The sequence below is a fragment of the Stomoxys calcitrans genome, chromosome 4, assembly GCF_963082655.1.
Source record: "Stomoxys calcitrans chromosome 4, idStoCalc2.1, whole genome shotgun sequence".
Lineage (NCBI taxonomy): Eukaryota > Metazoa > Arthropoda > Insecta > Diptera > Muscidae > Stomoxys > Stomoxys calcitrans.
This window is the reverse complement of record NC_081555.1, coordinates 38,354,013-38,378,444: the sequence shown is the minus strand read 5'-3', so window position 1 is coordinate 38,378,444 and position 24,432 is coordinate 38,354,013. Positions and strand designations below refer to the sequence as shown.

General features: G+C 40.6%; 1 protein-coding gene across 3 annotated transcripts in view; it reads right to left on the bottom strand.

The window, feature by feature from the left end:
* The window catches only part of LOC106083574 (neprilysin-3), a 32,674-nt gene extending 10,011 nt beyond the window's left edge, over positions 1 to 22,663 (bottom strand). Inside the window, exons 1-5 of one of the 3 annotated variants that reach the window (XM_013246691.2) lie at positions 22,149 to 22,663; positions 16,233 to 16,349; positions 2,768 to 2,924; positions 2,584 to 2,692; positions 2,203 to 2,517 (exon numbers count right to left, since the gene is read on the bottom strand). In XM_013246691.2, the coding sequence (XP_013102145.1) occupies positions 2,203 to 2,517; positions 2,584 to 2,692; positions 2,768 to 2,924; positions 16,233 to 16,349; positions 22,149 to 22,160 (710 nt within the window). In that variant the 5' untranslated portion in view covers positions 22,161 to 22,663. Of the gene's footprint in view, positions 1 to 2,202; positions 2,518 to 2,583; positions 2,925 to 16,232; positions 16,391 to 16,520; positions 16,878 to 22,148 lie in introns of those variants that run through there. The other 2 variants (XM_013246690.2, XM_059368192.1) reach the window with 2 other exon arrangements.
* Positions 22,664 to 24,432: the final 1,769 nt, after the last annotated feature.

The following is a 24,432-nucleotide window of genomic DNA, read 5'->3' as shown; positions in this document are numbered from 1 at the left end:
TTGATCCATGTCAAAAGACTTTCGAGAAGGACTACTGGTAATGGGGGTTGACAACAAACAAAGGGAAAACGGAGCTGGAGTCCCGGGATCACCCAACAGTTGTCGAAATATCTAGGATTAGTCCCCGTCCTCGAATCCAAACTTTCCTGGAAAAGAAATACGGGGGTAAGAAACCGAAAGGTGTTGTGCACCTCTTACTTTTAGGAGGTGGAGGGGTATACAACCTGTTGAGGAGTATATTCGGAACTATGTCGTTATGAAAAGTGCTGTGCACCTCCTACTTTCAAGAGGTGGGGGATATGCAAACTATTGAGGTCTATATTCGGAACTGTGTCGAAGAAGAGAGGGTACGGTCATTCTGGATACTATGAATGCGGCGGGTAAACTGAGAAGGATCTCAGACTATCTGGCGGCGAAACTGATTCGAGATAAGATCTCTGAGATTCACTTTCCTGAAAGAAAGGAATAGAAGGCTGATGCTCTGTTTGAAGTGGACGAGACCTTGGTCTCCACATATAGTTCCAAGATAATGTCAGGGACGGAATTGGGGTCCTTCTCCGAGTCACTCGACATCGGTATGTGAACCGCCGAATGCCAAGTGTACAAACTGCTAGGCAGGGGTATGTTTCATAACAATATCCGCAAATAAAGGCGGAAAAAATTTACCGCATTCGAAACTCAGAATTTATATGGGCAGTATGATGGCCCTTAAGCCCTTGGGTTCGAGGGCAGTAAGGTCGAAGAGTTTGGAACCCCAGAAAAACTCCGGGCTCATAACATAGCGCTAGCTTTGGTTCCCGAACAGCTTGGTATACCGAGAAGCGAGAAGGCGGACGAATAATCCCCCTCTGTGGAAGACCCAGTACCCGGTCTGGCATATATCCCACTTGTCGATCTACAGAACATAGTAAAGGGGTGGCAAGTGATATAACCGCGCACATGTAAATCCTGCATAAGAATTACTGCGGAAGCTGTCTTGATGTGGATGAGGAGAATACTATCCAACATGCCCAGGTCTATAGGGGCACAGGCATTCTATTATAGGGAGCTAGTTTTTGTTCAATCTCGCGTTCTTGCAGATGTGTTTCTCAGATACGTAGATAAGATGTGATAGTTTCGAAAGAGGCACAATAAAATCCTACACACAATCATGCATGCATTGACGAGCAGAACAATTGTTTGACACTCACCGAGTAGACACTCAGGTAAGCATGGACCCATACTACGGGAATGGAATGGGCATTCGAGTGAAGTGTCCTTTTATGGTGTGGTACCAATTCCACTTAAACCAAAACCTTCACCAGCTCCTGCCTGTTGAGTTTCCTGGTTACTTTGACATAAAAGAGTAATTCCTAACTTTTCTTAGCGATCATCTACCTTTGCCGAGAAGGCTGTGACGTTCTCTTGTGAGCCACTGTTCTCTGCCTGTTCGCGCTCGTCTCTTTCGTCGTGAATCGGGCGTGGTCGTTTCATAGGAGTCTCTTTGGTGATTTCAATGTATGAGACTTGACTCCGTTTTCCCGAGCCTTGAAACGTTTTTTCGACAGTTTTGCACCGTTCCACTCCCCTGGAGACTTGAATCGCTTTCCAACTTTTCCAGCCCAGCAGCGAGGGAAGTATGAGATATATAAGTAAATGCTGCGAAGTTCAAAATTGGTTCGAAGTCGGAGTAAGCTTACTTAACTTGGAACCAGACCTCGACTCCGGCTAAATACTCAGACTCTGGCTTCAAAACCTTGACTACGAAGCATTAACTTCGTCCACGCCCTTATTTGTGCCCCGTACAGTCTAATTAGTTAAGGGGTGAGATTTTTGATATTGCCACTCGGACAGCTGGGCTAAGTGGTCCAGTATTTAAAAAGTTTTCAAAGATTAAGACCAATCAACAGACTCCCTAGGAGCTGGGCAGACATATTCATAGAGAGATCGACAGCCTTTTACTCTATATTTAAGGGAATTTAAGTTGGCATCGTTTATGAAAATTGAAGAGCAAACATTTTTAAGGAGATGAGGGACCAAAGAATAGCGTAAAAAGAGATTATGGATAAACTTTCCGTTGAGTTGGAAATTTAAATGTGATTTTTTGCCTTAACTTCCAACATTTAGATATGAGTTCATATTGAAAAAGGTGTATTTTATCCTAGCCAGGCTCTTTTTCGCGTTGCCAAACTTATTATATATCCACTGATTTATTTTACCAACCTGTTCTGCAATAACTTCAGTGTATTGGCCAATGTCCATTTGGCTATATTGAAACCGGTATGTGAAACATTCCAACCACCAATTTTCCATAGGAACGACACCATGGGCTTTGCCCCCAACTTCTCCAGTTCATCGTTGCGATCCAAACAGGACTCATAATAGATTTTGGCCTTTTTCTCAGCCTCTGACTTGAAAGATTTCATGGGTTTTTCCAAAACATTTTTGATTATTAGCTGATTTCGCTGTTCTATGTTGCTAAAAGTACCCCAGGATGACTTGCCATCTGGTATAGGATTATTTTTAACCCACTGATTACTGTAATAAAAAATGAAGAGCAAATTAGTCAATATAACTTTTTTATAACTGTTATTATTATCCTACCAGGCATACTCATAGAAATCATCACAGGGATTGATGCTGCGATCAATGGAATTCAAAATATCATTGGCCGAAAATATGCAGTGCTCATTTAAACAAGGCATTTCCGGATCTGAAATGGAACAACGTTTTATAAAACAAAAGCTAATTGTCGAGTTCTCACAACTTGGCATTGATAAAAACTTACTATCTTTGTGCGGTTCCACATGAAGTATTCGCGTAGTTTTGTCAGCCTCTCTCTGGAAGATAATCACCAACAAGGATACAATAATAAAGGAAAGCACAATCGTTGTTGCCATCAGCCATTTTTCGACACGATTTCGTGAACGCCAGTTTAAAGTTGCCTAAAATATAAGACAGAAATTCCGTAATGATGTAAGAGTTCAAAAATGTGCTAAACTTTGGCTACAATTTAAGAATGCCTCTTCTTTTAAATGAAATTTTCTCTAAAGAAAAAATTCTTTTTTTTGGCTAGGCATTAAGAAAGATTTGGTTCCTGATTCCCCCCTGTATTATAGGACGAACTTAAGCTTCTCTAGGAGCAGAATAAACGTTTTTGAACTCGATCGCTAGAAGACGAAATCTGGATGAGAGAAATGACTGGGATATCTGGATAAGAGCTGGCCCAGAATCCTTGTCACTCCTAAGGTCCTAGGTAGGAGAAATAAAGTTCGATTCAAACCATGTAAGAATGTTCCTAAACGACGACTAAAACAACAAGGTAAAGGTGGATAGGGAGCATAAGCTGCCTGTGGTTAGTACAGATTAATCTGCATCGCTGCAAGGCAGCTATAGGGCAAGCTGCTCAGAATTATGTGAAGAGATTACATTCGAAACAAGTATTATGAATCTTTTAAGGATCAATGGATAAGGGTAGAATCATTGGATCAGAGTTGGTTAAGAATCCTTATGACTCCTAAAGGCCTCATGAGAAGTTAAATTTGGTTCAAAATATATAAGAAAGGTTCTATCTCCTGAGGACAACAACGCCAACCAAGTGAATAGGGTAGGATCTGCTTAGAACTATGGGAAGAAATGGCATTGCCAACATGGTTTACAATGGTCGAAGTCTCTGAATCTGCGAGCATAGTCCGCAAATCTGGATGATTTAACTGTAGTGTCATTAGAGAGGCCAAGCAAACTACTACAAAGTCTAGCCTCCATAAACCTGGCATACGATGAAGACAGCCGCCCGACAGGCACTGTCCGGGCCTTATGTTTGAGGCGACGCCAATCCACTCCACATTCAAGGGCTAGCAGAGATGTAACATAAACAACAGTTATCTGCAACGTTCTTCAACCGGGCCAGGGAACAGGTTATTGATATGAAGCCCAATGTTTTTATCGGATAACTACAGCATACATTACGTACGAGAGGGAGAGGAAGAAGCCATACAGTAACAGTAGAATGTTCACATCGGCAAAATCAGACAAGTTCTTAAAGAAATGAGAACCTAAAGTGGATATTCTTCTGCCTGTCAGTGCGGGACACACACACAACAGATGTTCTATTGTCTATCCTTCCTCGACATCCTCACAGCTTCGACAAAAGTCCGTCCACCAGACCACAACACCATATAGCATCATAGGCTTGACAATTGTAGTATATGTGCTGCATTATTCTTAAAGAAATGAGAACCTAAAGTGGATATTCTTCTGCCTGTAAGTGCGGGACACACACAGAAGATGTTCTATAATCTCATCTTCCTCGACATCCTCACAGCTTCGACAAAAGTCCGTCCACCAGACCACAACACCATATAGCATCATAGGCTTGACAATTGCAGTATTTGCCCTGGATTATACGCGGTTTAAACCCCAAACTTTTAGCAATGGGTCTCCTGCAGGTGTATACGGCAAGAGTTGCCTTTCTTGGCCTTTCAAAATGTTTGATTTGAATTTAAATATCTTGTCCAGCAAAAAAAACTCAAGTTTACCCCTAGACTACTTTAGGTAGCCTACTTCGCGGTCGTACTTAGAGCTTTCTGAAGTATATCTCCAAGAGTGTTGGGAAATTTCCCCTTAACTGCCATAACCACGTCATCTGCAAACGCGACCATTTTTACACCTTTTTCTTCCAGAGACAAACACATTTCGTTAATTTCGGTGCCTTTAGGAATTTAGCCATGCTCTCTGCCGAGTTCAACCGGCGTGTCACTGAAAAGTGACACATCTTTTTTAAGAAGTTGTACATAGCTGAAATACTCACAAATGTTTCCAGCATTTGGTGAGGGGATAACCACCGCTGGCCCCCAAAATTTGAACCCAGTCGTTCGGTGCCATAGGAGAACATGCTAACCTATGCACCACGTTGTCTTCCAAAACATTTTATCGCCCAAAGGATTTTCGACTCGGAAACAATTTCCCCATGACAACAATGACTTTTTTCTCACGCCACGTTGTGCTTTGGACAGTTTCCTAGGAAATGTGTCTCAACGAGTAGTTATAGTACTTCCTCACTAGACATTGTACATATATTCTTTGACTTCTGAAAATTTTTATCGCCCAAAGGATTTTCGACTCGGAAACAATTTCCCCATGACAACAATGGCGTTTTTTTTTCTCACGCCACGTTGTGCTTTGGACAGTTTCCTAGAAAATGTGTCTCAACGAGTAGTTATAGTACTTCCTTACTAGACATTGTACATATATTCTTTGACTTCTGAAACATTTTATCGCCCAAAGGATTTCCGACTCGGAAACAATTTCCCCATGGCAACAATGACATTTTTCTCACGCCACGTTGTCCTTTGGACAGTTTCCTAGGAAATGTGCATCAACGAGTAGTTCTAGTATTTCCTCACTAGACATTGTACATATATTCTTTGACTTCTGAATGTATCCTACCGTATAAGGTTTCGAGGACAGGATCTTCCTTAACCTATAGGCCTCAGATGTATCCTCCACACAGCGGCAGAATACCAACCAGGATTTGTTCTAACCCTTTTTCAAAGAAGTTCCAGTCATGTGGTGCCCTTGTGGCTTTTCCCCAGTAAAAGGGTTTTCGGCAACCCTTCGTGATCCGCTTCTTCACTTTAGATCAAGAGGGGATAGTAGTGCCCGATTATCCCGATAAGCCTTTATTCTGTTCAGGGAACAATTCCGCAGTATTTTCTCCATGTCTGAAGCAAATATAACGATGGTCAGAGAAGCTATGGTCATTTAACACTTCCTAGTCACATATCCTTCCACTAATATTTTGTGATACAAAGGTAACGTGAAGTCTTCCGCAGTCTCCACTTCCTTTTCAGGTCAAGAGGGAATAGTCGTGCAGAATATGTGCCAACATTTATCCCAATCCACCTTTCTGCTGTTTAGATGAGGGACCACTTCTGCAGTATTTTCGCCAAGGTTGAAACTAATGCAACGATGATCGAGAAGCTGTGCTCATCCAACACTTTCAGTCTCATGTCCATCCATTGATATTTTCCGATACAAAGGTGAAATCCAGTACCTCTTGCCTGTTCTTGGTAATAAATATGGGTTTTTTCCTTTATTAAAAATCCCCAAGTTGCAGCTTGTAACCTATTCATTAAGCAGCTCACTCCTATCGTTGAAATTCGAACTTCCCCATATCAAGTGATGTGCATTAGCATCACTTCCCACAGTGAGGCTCTTTTTTCCTGCAGAAGTGGCTTCAATCAGCAACTTAAGGCTTGAAGGCGGTATCTCTGAATCATGTGACATATTTAGGAAAGCCAGCCGATAATTAGACTTATTAATTTCATGTTTCACGAATGGATCAAAGCTAGAGAACAGGGTGGATCTGGGGTTCTACATTTAGAACCCAGGGACTGAGATCTGTTTAAGACTGCCTGACTAACGAGCGTAAACATCTTTACGGTAAGTAAACTGGTTATAAGAGCAATAACAACTAGGACGGTAAAGTCACAAACAGTCTTGGAGTGTAAGAAAGAGATTAACGCCTTCTCTGTGGAAGGCACGATCGGCATCGATGGGGTCCCGGGCCATAACGGAGTAAGGGGGAATGAAAAAGGAGGCGATGAAGGCAGTGAAGGCCGAAGGACTGCCGTCAACAAATTTGGTCAACCCAAAGACTATCGAGTCGACGCAGTCCGAGTTAAAATCGTGGGCTTGGTAAGCGCATGTAATACGTGCAACAGCCAAACAACAGAACGACGAAAATCATATGTGGGGAACCGGATTGTGTAAAGACGAGACTATTACGAAAAGGAAGCAAGCAGAAGGTCAGTATAGCATTCTTTATCATAACAGGGCACATAGGACTACGAGCCCACTTATGCAAAATCATTGCGGCAAGTGATAGCAAAAGTAGGACATGCGGGAAAGCTGATGCGGCGTTGGAGCATTTCTTATATCATTGCATTGCTTTCGCGGCTAACAGACACCGGCACGCAGTTGGAGACACAATACCAGACATAAACCAACTATGGGGCATGTTATGGAAAACAATTAGTGATTTTGTAAACTGCACGGAATTCCTGATGTCAATTTTCTTTTTCGGGGTTACTTTTTATAACCTCCACCTTAGGATGGGGGTATACTAATTTTGTCATTCTGTTTGTAACTACTCGAAATATTCGTCTGAGACGCCAAAGGTATATATATTCTTGATCGCCGTGAAGTTTTATGTCGATCTAGCCATGTCCGTCCGTCTTTCTGTCAAAAGCACGCTAACTTTCGAAGGAGTAAAGCTAGCCGCTTGAAATTTAGCACAAATACTTCTTATTAGTGTAGGTCGGTGGGGATTGTATGTGGGCCATTTCGGTCCATGTTTTTATATAGCTGTCATATAAACCGATCTTGGGTCTTGACTTCTTGAGCCTCTAGAGAGCATAATTCTAGTCCAATTGGAATGAAATTTTGCACGAAGTGTTTTGTAAGGATATCCAACAACTTTGCTAAGTATGATTCAAATCGGTCCATAACCTGATATAGCTGCCATATAAACCGATCTTGGGTCTTGACTTCTTGAGCCTCTAGAGTGCGCAATTCTTATCCGATTGGCATGAAATTTTGCACGAAGTGTTTTGTTATGATATCCAACAACAGTGTCAAGTATGATTCAAATCGGTCCATAACTTGATATAGCTGCCATGTAAACCGATCTTGGGTCTTGTCTTCTTGAGCCTCTAGAGTGCGCAATTCTTATCCGATTGGCATGAAATTTTGCACGAAGTGTTTTGTTATAATATCCAACAAGTGTGCCAAATAAGGATCAACTCGGTTCATAACCTGATATAGCTGTCATATAAACCGATCTGGGATCTTGACTTCTTGAGCCTCTATAGGTCGCAATTATTATCCGATTTGCCTGAAATTTTGTACTACGGATCCTCTCATGACCATCAACATGCGTGTTTATTATGATCTGAATCGGTCTATTACCTGATACAGCAGTGCGCAATTCCTATTGGCTGACATTTTACACAGGTCTCCAACATATAATTTAATTGTGGTCCGAATCGGACCATATCTTGATATCGCTCTAATAGCAAAGCAAATCTTTTCTTTTATTCTTTTTTTGCCTAAGAAGAGATGCCGGGAAAAGAACTCGACAAATGCGATCCATGGTGGAGGTTATATAAGATTCGGCCCGGCCGAACTTAGCACGCTTTTACTTGTAACTATTTAGAGCGCACAACAAGCCGATTACTGGCTAAGGTGTATGTCCATAGTGGCATGGTCGAATTAATATCGAGATAAGGTATGTAGGGCAACGGTTAACGCTATGGACGCTAATGGATTATGTGGCCCATTTTAAACTTGAATAGGTATACCGCTTTGCTGTCTTGGTCACAGCAGAAGTCTCACTCATCTTGTCCATCATGAAACTTATGTGGAAAGGTTTAATGGATCAAAATGCCACTTATCCTAACCAGGTATTATACTTTAATAGAATTAATTTTTATAACAGCATGTTTACGATGTGATAATCGCCAAGCAAATAGTAAAATTTTTACATAATTTTTTTTATTTACAATTTAAAATGAATTATCATTTGATTACAATAATGTACGAGTATAAGCAGAGTACATATTGAATTAAACCAATTGCTATTTGTTGTACACCACAGGGATGGTGGGTGTGTGAAGTATATATACTCAAAGAAATAATTTGATAGGCAAATAAAAGATTTCTCATAACAACAGAAAACGCTAAGGATTGAAATTTTTTTTTTGATTTTATAACCCATCATCTAAATATTGGTTTGAGACCCTATGGATTTCAAAATTCTTGATTGGCATGACATTCTAAGAAGATATAGGGGCGACAGCCCATCTGTAAAAGTAAGAGTCTTCCAAAGAAATTATGCTAGCCCTCCCAAATTCAATATGAATACTTATTTGTGATGTAAATCGGTTGTTATTGTAAATGGGCCAAATAAGTCTATATTGAGTTATAGTTAAAGTTATAACGGCAGTCTGAAATGAGTAACTCCTAATGCATTGCTATATCACAGTGGAGATAGGCCAAAGTATCTGGTGGAAATCAAACCCAAAACCCGTTTACTCCGAGCTCCCCACCTGGTCAATATTTTCACAGCGTGCCTGGGACTTGCATATAATCCGAAAACCTGATAGGAGGCAAAGGTGGTATTCATACCCAACCCGGCAAGGCAAGTTATGCGACAGCAAAGGCCTACAGATCTATAAACCTTACGTTCTTTTTACTCAAAACCATGGAACGTATTGGACACCATTATAAGCGTAGGCAGCGAACTGCTTAAATACAAACAGCATGCCTATGTCAAGGGAAGTTCGGTGGAGACTGCCCTGCACGAGTTTGTGCATAAAATATCAGAATCATTCGATGCCAAAACGGCGGTAAGCATCGAGTGGGCTTTTAACAATGTACGGACCGACACACTGATCCAATCATTAGACCAGTACCGGGTCAACCCGGTCCTTGGAAGCTGGGTAAACCATGTGCTAAGGAACAGGTGAATAAATTGTGTGCCCCATGACATAAATGCAAATGCAAACTTTGCCCATGAACATTCCACTAAGGAACAAGGGCAGACTTCTCACATATCAATGAGTGCACTCCGATTCAAGTTTAAGCTTAATGATAAGGGGCCTCCTTTTAATAGCCGAGTCCGAACGGCGTGCCGCAGTGCGACACCTCTTTAGAGAGTAGTTTTACATGGCATAATACCTCACAAATGTTGCCAGCTTTAGGAGGGAAAAACCACCGCTAATGGTCTCGCCAGGATTCGAACCCAGGCGTTCAGCATCATAGGCGGACATGCTAACCTCTGCTCTACGGTGACCTCCATGACATAAATATTGGGTTGCCCAAAAAGTAATTGCGGATTTTTCATATAGTCGGCGTTGACAAATTTTTTCACAGCTTGTGACTCTGGCTAGACCCAGAGGTCTCAATGTTAACCCAGAGAAGACTGAAATATGCCTGTTCACGAGGAAGACGAAGGTGGGTCAATTTGACGCACCATGTTTGACGCACGAGGTTTCCCATCGGATACCTTAGATGAACCTTAAGGTCGAGTGCGAGGCACTGCTGCCAGTGGCACAGTCTTGGATTGACGAAACCATAGTATTGCCATCTGGAAGATCATTTAACATGGATGGCTCAAAGCTACATCTACATTGAGAACCCTGGGACTGAGATCTGTTTTAGACTGCCTGACCGTAATACGGGCCTGCAGGCAGAGATCCGGGCGTTCACGAAATGCGTGAGGTGGTGTAGTGCTAACGCCAGGACGTCGAGTGTAAACATCTTTACCGACAGTAACATTGCCATAAGGGCAATAACAACCAAAACGGTAAGGTCACGAACAGTCTTGCGGTGTAAGAAGGAGATTAACGCCTTCTCTGAGGATGACAAAATCCGCATCGTTTGAGTGCCGAGCCATAACAGAGTAAGGGGGTATGAAAGAGCAGACGATTTGGCGGTGAAAGCCAGAGGACTGCCGTCAATAAGCATGGTTAACCCGACGCAGTACGAGTTAAGGGCGTGGGCGATGAATGCGCATGCAACCCTGTAGAACAGCGAAACGGTCTGTAGGACGGCGAAAATCCTATGGGCGGATCCAGATCAAGAGAAGACGAGGCTTTTACTGAAAGGAAGTATGAAGGTGGTCAATATAGATATTGGTATAAATTTGCCCATGAACATTCCATTAAGGAACTGGGGCAAACTTTTCACAAATCAATGAGTGCTGTCCGTTTCAATTTTAAGCTCAATGATAAGGGCCCTCCTTTTTATAGCCGAGTCCGAACGGCGTGCCGCAGAGCGACACCTCTTTGGGGAGAAGTTTTTACATGGCAAAGTACCTCACAAATGTCGCCAGCTTTAGGAGGGGATAACTACCGCTGAAAAAAGCTAACCTTGTCTGGCGAATTAGTGACTGCAATTATTGACAAGCAGAAAAATTACAAAATGTATAAAGCAGACGGAAACAGGTATGGCGCAATAAATTCTAATTTCTTTTTAAAATTCTATTCCCAAATCAATCCTGAATTGGAGAACATATACAGATGTCCATGACAATTATTTTTCTGCCGTTCATTACCTCCCAAAAATAAAAAAAATTAGCATACAATGCCCAACTGTCGCCACAATTAAAGGCACACGACCATCCGCTTGGTCTTTATTCCCAGTTTGATATTAGCACAAATTGACAGTTTAAATTATAAGCTCAAATTTAACGACTCAGCACAAGTTCAACACTTATCAAAACTTGGTTGTACTCGGATAGAGATGCCAATATATAATTGGAATGTTTGTTGTTTCTTATTGAACATTCGAGTTCGAGGTCTTTGATTGGAATGTTAAATTGCGGACTGCACTCATTGATATATGAGAAGTTTGCCCCTGTTCCTTAGTGGAATGTTCATGGGCAAAATAATTTTTTTTATTTATTTGCTGTCCGATTCGGCTATAAAAAGGGCCTCCTTCTTATAACCGAGTCCCAACTGCGTGCCGCAGTGAGACACCTCTTGGAGGACAAGCTTTTACATGACATAGTACTTCACAAATGTTGCAGGCATTAGGAGAGGATGACCACCGCTGAACATTTTTATACCCTCCACCATGGGATGGGGGCATACTAATTTCTTCATTCTGTATGTTACTCCTTAAAATATGCATCTAAGACCCCATAAAGTATGTATATTCGTGAACGTCATGACATTTTAAGTCGATATAGCCATGTGCGTCCGTCTGTCCGTCCGTCTGTCCGTCCGTCCGTCCGTACGTCTGTCGAAAGCACGCTATCCTTCGAACGAGTAAAGCTAGCCGCTTGAAGTTTTGCGCAAATACTTATTATTAGTGTAGATCGGTTGGAATTGTAAATGGGCCATATCGGTGCATGTTTTTATATAGCTGCCATACAAACCGATCTTGGATCTTGACTTCTTGAGCCACTGGAGGGCGCAGTTCTTATCTGATTTGGCTGAAATTTTGCATGAGGTGTAGTGTGGTCTAAATCGGTCTATAACCTGATATAGCTTGAGCCTCTAGAGGGCGCAATACTTTTTGGCAAACATTTTGCAAGGCGTATTTTGTTCTGACTTCCAACAACTGTACTAATTATGGTTCAAATCAGATCATAATCTGGCATAGCTGCCATATAAACCGATCTTGAATCTTGACTTCGTGAGCCTCTAGAGGGCGCAATTCTTATCCGATTTGGCTTGAATTTTGCATAAGGTTTTCTTTATAATTTCCAAAAACTGTGCTAAGATTGGTTCAAATCGGTCTATAACCTGATATAGCTGTCATATAAACGGATCTGGGGTCTTGACTTCTTGAGCCTCTAGAGGGCTCAATGCTTATGCGATTTGGCTAAAATTTTGCAAGGCGTGTTTTATTAAGACTTCAAATAACTGTACTAAGTATGGTTCAAATCGGTCCCTAACCTGATATAGCTGCCACATAAACCGATCTTGAATCATGACTTGTTTAGCCTCCAGAGGGCGCAATTATTATCAGATTTAGCTGAAATTTTCCATGAGTTGTTTTTCTATGACTTCCAATAACTGTGCCAAATATCTTTTAAATCGGTCTATAACCTGATATAGCTACCATATAAAGCGATCTAGGATATTGACTTCTTGACCCTCTATAGGGCTCAATTTTTATCCGATTTGGCTAAAATTTTATAAAACGGCTTCTCCCATGACCTTCAACATGCGTGTCAAATATTTTCTGAATTGGTATATAGCCTAATACAGCTCCCATATAAACCGATCTCCTATTTCACTTTTTGAACCCATAAAGAGCGCAATTCTTATTCGAATTGGCTGAAATTTTTCACAATGATTTTTACTATGGTCTTCAATTCAATTCAATTATGGTCCGAATCGGACTATAACTTGTTTCTGATGATCACGCCAGGGTAACGCCAGGACATGGTAAACTCTACGATACTGTGGGCTCCAATTAGTTTTAGCTCTATGGTTACGTAAATAAGCAGAATTGTCCATTTTGGAATGAAGATCAGCCAGAAGTATTGCAAGAGCTACCAATGCATCCAGAAAAAGTCGCAGTTTGGTTCGGTTTATGGACTGGTGACATCATTGGACCGTACTTCTTCAAATATGATGCGAATCGTCACGTAACTGTGAATGGTGAGCACTATCGTGAGGTGATATCCAACTTTTTTTGCCCAAAATGCAAGAGCTTAAGTTGCATGACATGTGGTTTCAACAAGACGGTGCCATATGCCGCACAGGATGCGTAACAATGGTCTTATTGAGAGGCGAGTTCGGTGAACAATTTATTTCACGTTCTAGACCTGTCAATTGGCTGCCTATATCGTGCGATTTAATGCCTTTGTACTATTTTTTGTGGGGCTATGTTAAAGCTCATGTCTATACAGACAAGCTCGCTTCAACTGACGCATTGGAAGACTACATTGAAGCATTTATTCGTGAGATACGGGCCGAAATGTTAGAAAGAGTATGCCAAAATTGGACTAAGAGGAAGGACCATTTGAGGCTCTGTCACGGTCAACATTTGCATGAAATAATCTTCAAATATTAAATTATATGGACGGTACTATCGTTTTAAATAAAGATTTCATGCATTTTTCTGAGTTATATGGGTTTTTTTGAAAACTTTACTATAGCTCTTAAAAAAATCACCCTTTGTATATATTAACCACCTTTCGTCACAATACGGTGAAAAATGCATCATTTATGAACCTATTGCGGCTATATCTAAATATAGTCCGTTATCCACCATATTCAGGAAGGCAACAAAGGGGCCTAACAGAACTTATTGTACCAAAGTTCACCAGATTAACAAATGCTACTTTAATGGGCCTAAGAACTTAAATCGGAAGATCGGTATATGTATATGACAGCTACATCTAAATGTGGACCGTTTGAACTATATTGAAGTGCCTATTACTGCCGACTGTGTCTAATTTAACTTAAATCGCGAGATCGTTCTATAAGGCAGTTATCGAAATATAGACCGTTCTTAACCATACTCGGTACGAATGTCAAGGGGCCTAACTCATTGTGCCTACTTTTAGTAAAATCTAGTAAAATAATAAATTCACCTCTTATGGGCCTAAAACCTTAAATCGGGAGATCGGTACATATGGCAGCTTTATCCAAATCTGGAATGATCTGGGCGGTATTGAAAAGCGATCGAGGAGGAGCCTAAAACGGTTCGTTATACCAAATTTCTGCCAAATCGGACAGTAAATGCGCCTATTATAGACCCAAGACATTAAATCGAGAAACGGGTCTATATCCAAATCTGAACCGATCTGGGCCAAATTAAACAGGGATTTCAAGGAGCCTAGTATAGCTTGTTTTCCCAAATATCAGCGAAATCGGACAATAAATGCGACGGTAAGTTCACAAACAGTCATGCAGTGTAAGAATGAGATTAACGCCTTCTCTGAGGATGGCATAATCCGCATCGTTTGGGTGCAGAGCCATAACGGAGTAAGAGGGAATGAAAGGGCAGATGATTTGGCGGTAAAGGCCAGAGGACTGCCCTCAATAAATTTGGTTAACCCAAAGCCGTTCGAATCGACGCAATCCGAGTTAAGGGCGTGGGCGACGAGCGCGAACATCGAAACATTCGGTAGGACGGCGAGAATCCTATGGGACTATCCGGAGAGGTCGAGGATATTTCTGAAAGGAAGTACGAAGGAGGTCAGGAGATCTTGAAATCATAACGGGACACATAAGACTACGATCTCACTTATGGAAAATCGATGCGGCATGTGTAGGGCATGTGGAGAAGATGATGAGACATTGGAGCATTTCCTATGACATTGCCCGGCAATCGCGTCTAAAAGACACCGTTACTTAGATGGGGACACAATACCAGACATGAACCAACTTAGGAGATTGGTAGGGAAAACAATTAAGGATTTTGTAAGTAACACGAAATCCTAACTAAAAATTTTCTTTTTCGAGGTTAGTTTTTAGAGCGCACAACAAGTCGATTGCTGGCTTAGGTGTATGTCCATAGTAGCATGGGGCGGATTAATATCCCCACCGTTTTTTTTTTTCAAAATAAACCTATGGACCTAAGACCTTAAATCGATAGATCGGTCTACATATATGGCAGCTATATCAAAATCAGGCCCGATGTGCTCTGTATTGAACAAGGATGTCGGGAGGCCTAACACAACTCACTGTCCCAAATCTCAGCAAAATCGCATAATAAATGTAAGGAAAATAAATGTAAATAAAAGGAGTGGATTATAAAAATGGTATTAAAAATGAGCTTCAAGTGATAGAAGGTTGCCTACCCCTCAAAACACCTCCCAAAATGTGAATATTTGCCAATCATGGTTATATGGTTCAATAAAAGGAATTTGGTAGTAGATAAACAAATTGTACTGGGGTAGAACAAATGGTAGTAAGTAAGAAACTTATTTTTTTGGGTGGTGCTTATCAAGGCACAACAGAGCGGGCCGGCTACAGCTAGTTTCATTATAAAAATTTATTATACATGGGTGCGTATGAATACTTTTAATAATTGTGCCCATATATGCCATACGTCATACGCCACCTTGGTCACTATAAAAATAACTGACAAAATTCATTGGCAAATTATGGGTGGTATGGATTTTATGGCCTTTATTTTCCACTAAAACATATCCTTAGCCACACTACGCATTACTGACATACAATTTATGGAATCCATGGCTTGTACTAATATGCAATTTGAAAAAGTCCAATAAACGTTTTTTTATGCACCACTACTGTGATACAGCTACGCTTTCCTTTCCACAATAACCAGATTTTTAAAAACTACGTTGGTTACAACAAAATTAACCAACTTTTGTGCTTCCCAAACTTTGTGTTTGTAAAAACACTCTAATGTTCACACACAAAATGTCACATTTAAACTGAACTCCCGATTTTATTCATTGAACCTAAAGAAACCTCATTCATTTGCCGATAGGATCTCCTCAAAATAGATTACATGCAAACCAAGTAAATTGTTTCTGGCGTAGGCTACCCTCTTTACGGTCCGGCCGAACTAAACGTGTGTTTACTTTAAACTCAAGAATTTTTCACAAACCTTCACTAAAGTACAAAAAATCAGACCCAATGTTTCGCACTACACATCCCTACTCAATTCATTCTAACCAAGCGAACTGTTATAATATTCCCAACAACATTTATAATTAAAATGTTTGCAATTATAATTGTTTATTTTATGCTTACCCGAGCGGTATGATAGCGTATCTGCATGCCTGTGCTAATGCCCGGCTCATTCAATTGAACGCCACCCATGGAACTGCTGTCTTCCTCCGAGAACTCTGTCTGTTTGTAACGGGTCATCTGAAAGGAGAGAAGCACACACACACACACGCACAAATGGATGTTAATTTTAAAAATTCAATTACAGTCATCATTCAGCAAATCATGAATGCATATCCATGGACCGACAGACGGACACATGGACGGACCGGCGAACTGAAATGCATCATCAATGCCTAGCCTCTGACGTACATCAAAGCGTCGTTGAAAGAAATTGTAAACAAACATGATGACTACTACTCCACTCTGCTGAGTAGTAAGCCAATCACCCAAGTTCACCCCCTGAAAGCGATGCGTAGTATGAAGCCAACGTCAATGATGAAGCTCACTGAGTCCAGAAAAACTTTGATTTGTTTTTTTTTTATTTTTAAATTAAATTATGTGTGGAAATTGAAAAGTGTTCCATGCAAAATGACTACAGGCTGGCTAGATGCCTGACGGACTGACTGGCAGACAGACCAGAAGTCAATGGAAAAGCGAAAAACACTGGCAGATAATATCCACAGCAATGAACGATGATGATGATGAGGCCTTTAATGTGACCAAGTGTTGGGGCAATACTAACATCGCAAATATTCACGATGGCATGGAAAACTCGTGCAAAAACCACATTCACTGGTTGCGAGTGCGAATAAGAACGGGTACGGGTACGGGAGTGCAAAAGCCTCGCCGAGAGTATGGCATAACATGAGTACGAAACCATGTCGATAATAGGGACTCCATATATCATACACACACACACAGTCTCTTTGGCCAACAACAAAAAGGAATAGATATCGAATAAAAAGTAATCGCACTATCACAACGCCATCACAACACCAACACAACACCACCACCACCATTCGCTAGAATGTCAAGAACGCCGGACGGCTCGTCTGTCTTTACTTCGACACTCTTTTTTGTTGTTTACATTACAAATGAACGAGATGGGCAAACCCTCTCACATGCTTTGGGGCCATTGGCATGATGGCGAAGTAGGCAGAAATGTAAAGAACAAATGAATCATTCATTCATTCATTGGTGACATATTTTATCTTGTCCAACAGACATTGGGTTGATGTTAAAAGAAAATTCTAATAATAAATGCAAGAGACATTTGTGATGTTTTCCGCCATATAAAACTTCTCTAACAAAGTCTCCACACCGTTCAGACTCTGTTTTCAAAGGAAGATCGGACAACACTCCGACAAAGGAACGTTCGTGGCAAATTTGCAATTGACTCAACATTTCGTAACTACTGTTAATCCTCTTGGGTGTATCACATTCTCCCCGCTTGCTGTGAACTCTTTTGGACACACGGTACAAAACGCTATGCTCACAGACGGCCATTAGAATCATCGAATCAGGAAGAATTTCAAAGTCGAATCTTACCCTGCCTCACAGCAAGAGTAATGGATCATATTTTAACCATTTATGACACATAAATTTTTGGAAGTAAGAAGGAGATCAGCATTGGAGTATAGGAGGTCATAACCGGACACATAGATGGTCATAACGGGACACACAGGACTATGAGCTCACATATGTAAAATCGGTGCGGCAAGTGATAGCATGTGTAGGGCGTGCGGGGAAGATGATGAGATGTTGGAGAATTTCCTTTGTCATTGCCCGGCTTTCACGTCCAACAGATACCGGTACTTAGGTGGGAATACAATACCAGACTTGAACCAACTTTGGGGCGTGGCATGGAAAACAGTTAAGGATTTTGTAAATAGCACGGAATTCCTAACTAGATTTTCTTTTTATACCCTCCACCATAGGATGGGGGTATACTAATTTCGTCATCCTGTTTGTAACTACTCGAAATATTCGTCTGAGACCCCATAAAGGATATATATTCTTGATCGTCGTGACATTTTATGTTGATCTAGTCTTGTCCGCCCGTCTGTCTGTCGAAAGCACGCCAACTTTCGAAGGAGTAAAGCTAGCCGCTTGAACTTTTGCACAAATACTTCTCATTATTGTTGGTCGGTTGGGATTGTAAATAGGCCATATCGGTCCATGTTTTGATATAGCTGCCATATAAACCGATCTTGGGTCTTGACTTCTTTAGTATCTAGAGGGCGCAATTTTGGTCCGATTGGAACGAATTTTTGCACGCGGTGTTTTGGTATCACTTCCAATAACTGTGCTAAGGGTGGTTTAAATCGGTCTATGTTTTGATATAATTGCCATATAAACCGATCTTGGGTCTTGACTTCTTGAGCCTCTAGAGTGCGCAATTCTTATCCGTTTGGAATGAAATTTTGCACGATGTGTTTTGATATGATATCCAACAACTGTACCAAGTATGATTCAAATCGGTCCATAATCTCATATAGCTGCCATATAAACCGATCTTGGGTCTTGCCTTCTTGAGCCTCTAGAGGGCGCAATTCCTATCCGATTTGGCAGAAATTTTGCATGACGTATTTTATTCTTACTTTCAATAACTGTCTCAAATAAGGTTCAAATCGGTTCATAGCCTGATATAGCTGCCATATAAACCGATCTGGGATCTTGACTTCTTGAGCTTCTAGAGCTTCTAGAGGTCGCAATTATTATCCGATTTGCTGAAATTTTGTACGACGGGTCCTATCATGACTATCAACATACGTGTTGGTTATGGTCTGAATCGGTCTATAGCCTGATACAGCTCCCATATAAATCCATATCTCTATTTTACTTCTTGAGCCCCCAAAGGGCGTAATTTCCGTTACACACATTGTGTTCCGTTATGACTCCCAACAACTGTGCCAAGTACGGTACAAATCGGTCAAGAACATGATATAGCTCCCATATAAACCGATCTCCTAATTTCACTTCTAGAGCCCTTACAAGCCGCAATCTTTTTCCGATTTGGTTGAAATTTTGCGTATAGTGTTCTGTTATGACTCTCAACAACTGCGCCAAGTACGGTCTAATTCGGTCTATAACTAGATATGGTTCCCATATTTTAGCAGAATCCATGATGGTGGGTTCCCAAGATTTGGCCCGTCCGAACTTAGCACGCTTTTACTTGTTGAATACTAATGACAAAACTTAAAATTGGTAATATGATTAGGGAGAAGGTTTTAGATTTGACTTTATGTTCGGAATATCTAATCGACGAGTTTCAAAATTGTAGGGTCTCTATGAAGCTCTCCTTCTCGGACTATCGCTACATCAGGTTTAGAATAGCACGGTTAACGCCGAATCCGATAAGCTTCCGTAATCAATTGAAAATCAACTGGACAAAATTTGGAGGACTAATCAGAAGAAGACTTGGACAAGATAATTAAGGTTGTCCAAGCATAGAAGACATTGACGGCATTACTCCTGACTCCTGAACGTAGGGTAAAATTATGTCCTTGTAATAAATTTATTTTGTGTAAATTTTTAACAGAATCCATGGCGGTGGGTTGTCAAGATTCGGCCCACGTTCTTTCTTGTTTTTTTCTACCCATCATCATAGGAAGGGGGTATGCTAATATCGACCTACGACTAGAAAAAGCATAAATATTCTTAATTGTCGAATTATCGAACGCGTAACGCTAGCCGCTCGAAATTTTGCACCGATACTTATTATTGATGTAGGACATTGGGGACTGCAAAATGGTCATATAAATTTAGATTTGGATGTAACTTCCAGATAAAGTGGGCCTTCGATTTGGGTTGTCAAGATTTGGGCCACGTTCTTTCTTGTTTTTTCTATCCACCATCATAGGATGGGGGTATGCTAATATCGATCTGCGAATAGAAAAAGCATAAATATTCTTAATTGTCCTGAAAGCGATCGAACGCGTAACGCTAACCGCTCGAAATTTTGCACAGATACTTCTTATTGGTGTGGGACGTTGGGAACTGCAAAAGGGCCATACAATTTTAGATTTGGATGTAACTTCCAGATAAAGTGGGCCTTCGATATGACTTCTTGGGCCCTTAGAAGCCGCAATTATTATTCGATTGGACTAAAATTTTGCACGTTGTGTTCTGTTACGATTTCCAACAATCATGCTAAGTACGGTTTATAACCTGATATAGCATCCATATAAACCGATCCACCAATTTGACATCTTGAGCCCTGGAAGCTGCAGTTATCGTCCGATTTGGCTAAAATTTTGAACGCAGTGTTCTGTTACGACTTGTAACTACTGTGCCAAGTACGGTCCAAACCGGTCCATAACCTACTTAGCTCCCATACAAACCGATATCCCGATTAGAATTCTCAAGCCCCTAGAAGCCACAATTGTTATCCGATTGCGCCGAAATTTCGCATGATGTGTTTTGTTATGACTTTAAAGAATCGTGTTAAGTACGTCCCAAATTGGTCTTTGACTTGGTATAGCTACCATAAAAACCGATCCCCCTATTAGGCGGTAGAAGTTTAAAAGTTTGCCTGATTTGGCAGATATTTGCTATGTAAAATATACATATGGCCTTGAACCGAGTTCATTTGTGGAAATTTGTAGCAGAATCCAATGTGGGGGATTTCCTAGATTCGACCCGGCCGAACCCGTTTTTACTTGTTTAATAATAAAAACTTTTCTCTTTGCCACACATCCACATCTCCACTCATGTTTGGTGCACACTAGGGTAGATACTAAGTACAAGTAGTAATCCTCTTTTTCATGTTCTATGACCTATATAAATTATGGAAATTCAATTTGTACGATTCAGGGTCATGCGGAGGCTATTCAGAGCATAGGCACTTACAAGACAATGTTGCTGCAACATCTTATGTGGAAGATCGCATTGCAAACATTGACCTATATTACCCAGTGACACTATCCCAACACTTGTCACAGACTTTTACCTCCCCAAAGTTTGACGTCAGAAATAGGGGGGCCCACGTTAGCACCGCGCACACATGTAAACAATAAACAAAAGCGCGATAAACGATGCAAACGTCGGACTCACAAGTCAAAATGCCTTCCTCGTAAGTGTGTGTCTAGGTAAACAAACAAAACGAAATGTATGCGAAACATTTGCCCCATATGAACCCCAAACGACGACGACGACGACAACACACACACACGCAAGCACACAGCTATCTTTTTTGCATTATCTGAATGTTTCAATGGGGGGTTGGGTGGCTGCTTTCTTTTCTTCTCGTCTGTTGGCTTTGTTTTCTTTTAATTGAAACAAATTTAAATTCTCATAAGAACGACACACAAACACTCACATCGCAAAGGTCTGGGCAGCAAGTACTCATTGAAATGGAGAGACAATTTCCAAAAAGACACCAACAACACACAAGTGGAGCAAATCAAAAAAGGAGAGCCAGTCAAAAAGATAAATATGTGTGTAATTGCGTTAATCTATTTACGAGCATTATCTCAGAATCTCAAGAGCAATGAGAAAATCCCCCTAACCAACAACATACAATAAACGTCAACAAAGATACACTCATACACACACACTGGCATACTCTCCCATTCTCGCTCAAGTTCTCCTTCCCATCCCCCAACGCAGGCAAATCAATTGTCACATGAAAATTTGCACAAAAAGAAACCCCCACCCCCAAAACACAAGCACCAGCACAAGAGGCACATCCAACATATGTCGCGTAAGAAAAATCTGTATTCAGAGGAATTCTCTGATTAGAGGAGCGGGATTTACTGGGGCCAATGTAAACGGCGTTTCATTAAATTCTTATAAAACACATTTTATGAATATTTTATTAGCTCTGCCACGGCAAGAACAGTTGTAACACTTGTAAGTATAGTAATGGGCTGTTGTTCCATCGTAGACCCGCAGTCTCGCTCGGCAGAGTGCTTATCATCATTGCCAAACCAAGGTGGTAATGGGTAGGTACAAATATTTTTCGTGTGTTACCACCGCTCACCCTTCTAGGCTCACCTTTGCCGACATTATTTTCTCGTATACTTGGTTGGTTTTTCGTTACTGCTGCTGCTGCTGCTTGTCCCACCTCTACTGTTGTTGATGATTAAAGGAAAATTATGTTGTTTAATTTAATGATACTTTCACCACAGACTTCTTTTGCGTTTGATTTTTGGCTTTTATTTTCACGGAAAATAAATTCTGAACAATTTTCTTTTTCGGCTCTCTCACAATTTCACACTCTCTTTTGCGAGGAATTTTAATTCATATTTCAAAAGTATCACTAAAACTCTTTTTTTTTCTTTGATTTTATTTTGTTGCCACTTTTTAAACAAACACTTATGTGGGAATTTTCAACTTTTTTGTTTGTGCGAATTGGACGAGAGCGCAAAGACTTGTGATTACCGCATTTATCTATTCAACAATTACAATTGATTTTCTACCACCAAATTGGCAAAAAGAAAAACAAAAGTCACTTCAGTTCCGTTATGTCCTCTCTCACGCAGCAACAAAAACAACAACAGTTTGAAGCCATACGCATGACCTTTGCAAAGTGAGGAGTTGCCAAATTGAATTACTGCCGTGCGTTATATTCAAAATTGAAAAATTTTCAATGAGAGCAACGGCATTTATGAGCCCACTGGAACTTATTGGTGGAGACTGCAAAGATGCCAACAGTAAAATGTAGATACATTTTGACGTTTTTTAAGAGCTATTGCTAATAATTGCTGTTTTTTATCACTGGATAAATAAGCCGTGAAGGGCAAAAATAAAACGAACAAAAAGTTTCCAGTGCAAGTCAGCTGGTTTGCCATGAAGTGGTAATACCATTTGCAAACCTGTCAAAACAATACGAGGAAAAAAGTGCAAATATTTGTAAAATTTACAACTAAAATTTGCAAAACATGTGTGGGCTTAACAGTCAAATAAAATGAATAAAACTTGTGCACGCAATTGTATAAATAATTGGTTTTAATTTTATTTTACCATTCACAATAGAGGAATTTCTACAAGTGACCACACTAATTTGTGAACAACATATCATGGCAATCCGGTTTGTAGTTTTCTGGATATTTTTCGCCGATTACTTTTTTGAGACAATAGATTTTAAAGCTAAAAAATTTGCTGATTTCGTTTAGTAGGACATTCCCTCATTACTTACAGTATTTTTTGTTTTATCATTGTTTTTTCGTAATGTTTTAGAAAAGTAATTGCGAAATAAAGGGTTTTCAACGGTGGAAAACGAACATAATACCGGTCATAAGCTTGCATTGGTAATTTATCCAGAACTTCATTGTCCTGGATGGACATCATTTTCATACAAGTTTCATTGCAATACACTATATAGTACTAAAATAAAACACAGCTAATGTAGACATGTGCTAAAATTCCCTTGTGCGATTTTGGGCTTTATCGAACTTCCTACTATATATTCTTCTGATGTACAGTGTATATTCTGTTAATCAGCGTTGTACACCCTTGTGAGACCAATGCTGACAAGAGTATCCTCATCGCAGACAGATTAGTGAATATGCAGCCTAATGAGGTCTATTCGAAACTGTGATTACGATGTTATGCTTAGGTTAAGAGAGCTCGGCATGCCGCAAAAGGAAAGGTACGACCTCAATTCCATTCTGAACACTATGAATGCAGATTTAAGGAGAACGTAGGCAAGATGAAGATACTATCGAAAACATTCTGTAGTTGTCGACCAGTCCTCAATTCTTAACTGTCCTGGAAGAGGAATACGTATGAAAGAATCCTAAAGGCACTGTGAGGCTTTTACTTCGTTAGGAAGTGCAGAGATATCCAAAAAAAATGGATGAAGTACACGGCCTTTCTGAGATCACGACTGACATATAAGGATTTAACAAGGCTTTTTGACTTCTCGAAAACTACAGAGTGATTGGTTGAAGGCAAGAGGACTCGTACTAGAAAGTTGGAAGTTGAATTTACCGTATGTTGAGTCCTATTTTCGAAACTTAGTTGCAGGATGAGACCGCAGTTTCATTGTGGTTACTAACAATGTGGAGGGAGTAGGATTGGAGGTCGGATACTGTGATTAAGGACGATAAGTCGTCAGAGATCTGTAGCATAAGGATAGTAGCAATTAAAATCCTGGTCAAGAACCTCTTTAGAAACTCAAAACTCTTACTATGAAGAAATGTTTTGTGGCCCCTTCTTCTCAATAAGCTCAGGAAACGTTCAGAGGTCTTTAAGGAAAATGTCAGGATAGGCATGGACTTCATATTAACCCCCTAGAAGCTACGCTGGTACTTTTCATAAGGTAGCGAAAACTGGG